Raw genomic sequence first — 6623 nt, forward strand, 5'->3', positions numbered from 1 at the left:
TACACACGTTGGAGCGTCGAGACCTTCACTTCATGCTCGCGGGTAGCTCGTCCCGCGCCCTTCTTCCCGCGTCAGACCGTTGAGGCTGCTCTCTCGTCATGCGCGCGGGTTGGATCCCGCGTTCCTTCAACCCGCGTCGTACCGCCTCTCCAGCTCCGTGCGCGCGGGTGAGTGATCCCGCGTGCCTTCAACCCGCGTCGTAGTCGCCTGAACTCGAACCAACTTCAATTTCCATCTCCTCTTGGACCATAATGCTTCTAAACACCTCCAATCACTCCAAAGGATGCTCCAATACCTGATTAAGACATATGAATGCAAAATGGATCATAAAGATGCTAAACTCTTATTCTATATGATCATTATGTACAAAATGGAAACTTAAAACAATGCAAATATGCAAGATATCAGATGGACGATGCAAAAGTCTTGTTTTAGACACTGATCTGATTGGTCCATAAGAAGGACGATGAAGAAGCCTTTGATTTTGATTTATTTTATACTAACCAGCCCAAAGAGAGGTTATTTGGTTTTGTTGATTTGTTTTCAGACAGGTTATGTTTTACACATGGTGGTACACGCATATCACAGCAACATCATCAAAGATTTCGTGTGTGTGTATTTGAGGTCGATGACTCAATATGTTCGATCAGATTGTGGCATGGCCGATGGTAAAGAAGCATCAACTATCATGTTCGAGGACGAAGCATATTCTGCCCAAGATCTTCGTTACCCACGGATTGCAGAAAATTGGAGAGGTCCAAGAGACCTTCAGTAATGTCCAAATCAGGAAGAGTAATGTGTGTTGTACTCTTTTTCCTTCACCATGGTTTTGTCCCAATTGGGTTTTCCTGGTAAAGTTTTAATAAGGCAACATTAAAGCACATTACAAGCTCTAAATGGTTATGGCATCCAAAGGGGAGTGTTATAAACCAGATTGTCGATGACTCATAACCAAGAGATTATGATTTGTAATCTTTTCATTTATCTATGACGGTATAATCTCTTATATAAGAAACCTCTATGTCATGAATAAAGATAGATTTTTCTATTACTTTTATAACAATTAAGTCATTACGATAGAGATGTATATACTTTTAAATAGTAAAACGTCAAGATTAAATGTGGTTGTGGAAGCAAATCAATATATTAATGAATGTGGTGGAATTATATAAAATGATATCATGTGGGGTTTGTTAAACAATAAGCACTTGTCGTAAAAAGTTGTGGCTGTGAGAGTTTCTCGAATCTAAAAGCTACTGGTAAGTGCCTTTGATCCAAAACAACTCTTATCTTTAAAAATGTTATTCAATTACACCTTAGTCAGATGATATGTTCCTATCATTCACATGTAATAACATACAAAAATATGTGTGTGTATATAATCACATTTGAGTGGGGTCTTTATTACCTTTTAGTTTGCTTTCTCTTTTTTTTTACTAAGCTTTACTTTTCCTTATAATTTATAGTTTGCTTTTTCTTACTAAGCTTTACTTTTCCTTGCACTTATAAATCAAATTTATTCACTTATATTTTATATATGTTAGATTTTATACATGGCCACTTTGCTAGATTTATTAGGTAATCCATAGATATCAGTGCTTACGACTTTCATATTAAAATTAAGTTTGAATAATTGTTAATTAAGAGAGTGCGGACTTAATGATGTGGGCGGTACTTCATGATAATATTGTAGTGAAATAAAGCTACAAAAAAAATATGGAAAGAGATAATATAAATTATTATGCGGTAGATGGAATATGCTAAATGCATGGTCACAATGGAGCAAACTAACGATCCATATCTAAATCCTATTTTAGAAAGGATGAAATAAAAATATACAATGAATTAGCGACATACTATAAAGCTACAATTTAATTTAATTTAGCTCCGGTAACCCCTTTCCGTAGTATCTTGTAAATGTGTGTGTTTACGTATACGACTGACCACCAAATCCTCCACATGCTTAACTTTTCATCTATTTTCTTTTGTAAGTTGGGACATAACACACAAATAGATACAAACACTCGAAACAAACAAATGACACAACGAAGAGATGCAAGTGGCAAAGATGGAGTTGTTTGATTCAGAGGCAAACAACAAGAGACACAAACTCAATGTCACATGGCTCCTCATAGAACTCGACACCGACCTTAGTTTATTCACTAGTCTTCTTAATTTCGCATACTTACAAATCATATGTGGGTGGCTGATAAATTTAAAAGTTAGGCATAAGATAGTAAATATTTTTAACTTTTAGAAAATGACTTTGTTCTTTCTTTCTTTACATCAGAAGAGAGCAACCAATAATAGCAAAATGGCTTCTCTTCTGAGTTCCCACATATCCCTCCCTATACAGACATCTTTAATTTTTCCCATAAACAATATGTGAGATGAATTGGTTAAATATAACAATGAAGTTCTTTTCGTATGGACCGGTCACTGAATATATCCACAAACAAGATGCAAGGTATGATCTCAATGGAAGACTTGAGAGGAGACGTAGTATATACTCCCATTGAAGAAAGGTCTTAATTAGATCTTCTTTTCACTTGAAATCTAAAGGGAAGCAGACGAGATGTCCCTCTACCGACTTGAGTTTGTCCATAGGATCGCTTCTCTGGTGATATTCCCAAGTCGATGGTTGTGTCCCAGTTTCTCCTTCCAATACAATATACTTTGTCTGAACACAATTCTAGACACATATATCCAAGAATACATAACATCCCAAAACAAATACGTAACATCCCAAAACTTGTGATATATGGAAATGCTTAAAAAGATTGATTTGACTATTTATCTCACCAAAGTTGACTTACTTTTTCCGTTACACATCCATTTAGAACTCCAAAGCTTGGACTGGAGTAGTGAAAGGATAAGTGACCTATCGGGAAGTGATTCGCGATACTGTGTGAGTGAAACGAAAATACAGGGAAAGGTCAGGTGGTGATTGCAAGGTCAGTAAACATGACTTTTGAGCCTTGGAAAAATTAATGGACCATCCGTTGGAACTGGATGGAGCCCACGGGTCGAGAGAGCGGGCGTAGGTGGCCCATTAGCCGTGGGTTGTCGGGGTGTTATAAGTGGTATCAGAGCTAGTTAGTCATCTCGATTCTGACCCGAGAGGTGTCTTGAGACATGCCGTGGGGCCCAACAAACACGTTGCATTCTTCGAGAGGGAGTGAATTATAACATTCCGAGTTGTGATACATGGAAAGGCTTAAGAGGATTAATTTGACTACCTATGTTACCAAAATTGACTTACCTTTTCCGTCACACATCCATTTAGAACTCTAGAGTTAAGCGTGCTTGGGCTGGAGTAGTGAAAGGATGGGTGACCTATCGGAAAGTGATTTGTGATACCGTGCGAGTGAGGTCAGAATACGAGAAAATGCCAGGTGGTGATTGCAAGATCAGTAAACATGACTTTCGATCCTTGGAAAAATTAACGGACCGACCGTTGAAACATGATGGGACCCACAGGTCGAGAGAGCGGACGTTGATGACTTATTAGCCGTGGACGGTTTGGCCGTTATAGAATAATCATAATCCAAAATCATCTTTGAGGAATTATTTTCATGCTTAACAATAATGTTAGTGTCCAAAGCGGAAATAAGAACAGACAAATAGAGATTGTACCTAGAAATTCTAAATCATTTGGATTTAGATCATTGGGGACATAAGAGAAGACATCCTGATATATCAATGTGTCTGTCTGCATTGTTTTGCGATATATAAAGCTAACGGGTTATACATGGCAAGTGGAATTATATAGTTCAATATGTAATCTTGTTTCTAACCTTGGCGGTTGCCATCCATATCTTCTTGTAAGTTTTTTTTTTTTCAAAAAGATGGTGGTTAAGCTGGGTACGAGCCACCAAACCATGCTAGATCTGAGTGGCTTTGAGCTGTGATCCCTCCATTACCGAGAGAGGAAGGTGAACGCTGCTCTGTGAAACCAGCCTCACACCTCTTTATAGGAACCGCCTGATTCAAGCCTTCGCACAACAAACAAGATTCACTTTCGGCTTGGACTGGGCATCCCAGAACTTGCTGCAACAGATCCGACCAGTGGGACGGGCCAGTGTTCCACCATCTCAATGTCCCCACATAGGTCAAAAGCCCTTGTTACTGAGCTCAGACATCTCCTTGTAAGTTGAATCTAAGACATGGTCAATCTAGAAAAAAATAGCCAAAGGTCACATTTATGTAAATATTAGCACGCAAAGCATGCAGTAAGAGTCTTAAGACCCTTCAACGACAACCACTATTTGAAAGTTCAAGTTAAGGAGGTTTAGATTATCTTTCATCATTGAGTCTACGTACGACATCAATTAGGATCACTTCCGTAATGCTCGATGGGCTTTAAATTTAGTAGGGTTTGAACGATGATAGGGAAACCTTTCAATTTCAAAGCTTATTGGTCGTATTATGTGTTCTTTGCATGAAGTTCCATGTATGCATTGCACTTATTTGCATGGACTGTTTCAACCGACATTGGAAAATGTTTTTTTTTTTCTTCCTTTCTAATACTGTATATAGATACTGGATAAACGCTGTATAACAAAGATCAAATTCTTCTCAAAATCCAACTAAAATAATAATAAAAACAAATTATGTATCTAAATTTAAATATAAACCATGTGCAAAATTTAAAATACAAAATTATGTTAATTCGGACGCCAAAAGAAACTTAACATTAATATGGGTTTAGGCGGCAGAACAACGAGAGTGAAACCTTTCAATTCCAAAGGCTGAAGATTTTATACCCATATTACAAAAATGATCAGAAGAAGAACCCAACATTAGATAATTGTTTTCCTAAACCATAAAGGAAGAGCAATAAGTTATATTTTACAAGACCCACATATTCAAACTGCATTGAAATAAATAAAAGAAAAAAACACACAAGGGCAGTGACCATGAAAAGCTTATTTCGAAGAGCAATGAACATGAAGAGTCAATCAACTTCTTAATTGGGGATCCAAATATAACTCCGACGTTAATATGGACGTGGGCGGCTGAAAATGAGATTGAGACCTCCCGATGTCACAGCTTGACAAGCGGTCATGAAGAGAGGGTGGTCTCTAAATATGTCTTCTGCGAGTACCAGCAAGGTTGTTAGTAATCTACTATGAGTCAATGCATGGAAAAGAATGAACTTTGCAATTTTCTGGATTCTGGAACGCCTATTTCCTGAAAAGAAATAGTTTACATAAATAACACAATTTTTTATTAACAATATATATATATATATATATATACACATATATTCCAGAATCATCACCTTTGGGGACGATATCGCGACCGAGATTGGAACATAGATATCCTTCCGGGAGGGCATCCTCATCAGCAAACACATTGGTAAAATTAGGAGGGGGAAGACCTTTAAGCATAAAAAATGCATCGATATTGGCAGCAATGATGACAGGTTTCAAATCTTGAAGTGCTGCGTATAGATAATATAAGCTATTATAAGTTTAAGGTCTACTTTGTAAATACGTTAACCTAGAATACTCAGTTATGTACGTGTATATATACTCTATTATGAGTCTAATAAGATATAACACTTTCCATAATCCTACATGGTATCAGAGCTGTGCTCCTAGACCTAAAATTTTCACGTTCCGATCTCATAGCCGCCATGAGCACCTCCACCAACACCACTGGAAACACGATCACTTATATCTTGGTATACGTTGACGACATTATTGTCACAGGGAATGATAATCACCGAATACAGACTGTTCTCCATTCTTTTGCTGCTCGCTTCTCCATCAAAGGCCCTGTTGATCTACACTATTTCCTCGGCATTCAGGTCACTCGAACCGACTCTGGTGTACGTCTCTCTCAACAGAAATACATCAATGATCGCCTATATAAGGCTAATATGACAGATGCGAAACCTATCGCTACCCCGCTTCCCACTACACCTAAACTCAAGCTTGATAGCGCCAGTCCTCTTCAAGATGCGACACAATATAGGTCAGTGGTTGGAAGCTTACAATATTTGGCTTTCACCCGACCAGATATCTCGTATGCAGTTGGTCGGTTCTCTCAGTTTATGCACAAACCAACTGGAGATCATTGGCAGGCAGCAAAGCGAGTCCTCCGTTACTTGTCTGGTACACGGTCACATGTTATCTTTTTACACAAGAAAACACCTCTTACACTACACGCTTTCTCTGATGCGGATTGGGCCGGTGATACGGACGATTACGTCTCCACAAATGGGTACATCATTTACTTAGGACAGAATCCGATCTCCTGGTCTTCAAATAAATAGAAAGGGGTGACGCGTTCATCTACTGAAGCTGAATATCGAGCTGTAGCAAATACAGCTTCCGAAGTCACATGGCTATGCTCATTTCTATCAGAACTACAGATTCAGCTCCTCTCCCCTCCGGTCATATATTGTGACAATGTTGGAGCTACGTATCTGTGTGCTAACCCGGTTTTTCATTCCAAAATGAAACACATTGCTTTGGACTATCACTTCACAAGAAACATGATTCAAGTAGGTCGGCTCCGGGTAACACATGTATCTACTCATGATCAGTTAGCGGACACGCTCACAAAACCGCTACCAAGAAGTCAGTTTCAGCATGCTTGTTCCAAGATTGGAG

General features: G+C 38.5%; 1 protein-coding gene across 1 annotated transcript; it reads left to right on the top strand.

Moving 5' to 3' along the window:
* The first annotated feature begins 5641 nt into the window (after window positions 1-5641).
* LOC106338837 (uncharacterized mitochondrial protein AtMg00810-like) lies at window positions 5642-6283 on the top strand. The gene has a single exon (XM_013777725.1). It carries the CDS (start codon window positions 5642-5644, stop codon window positions 6281-6283), a length of 642 nt encoding a protein of 213 aa, XP_013633179.1.
* The last annotated feature ends 340 nt before the right edge of the window (window positions 6284-6623 follow it).

This window comes from Brassica oleracea, chromosome C1 (genome assembly GCF_000695525.1).
Source record: "Brassica oleracea var. oleracea cultivar TO1000 chromosome C1, BOL, whole genome shotgun sequence".
NCBI classification, from domain to species: domain Eukaryota; kingdom Viridiplantae; phylum Streptophyta; class Magnoliopsida; order Brassicales; family Brassicaceae; genus Brassica; species Brassica oleracea.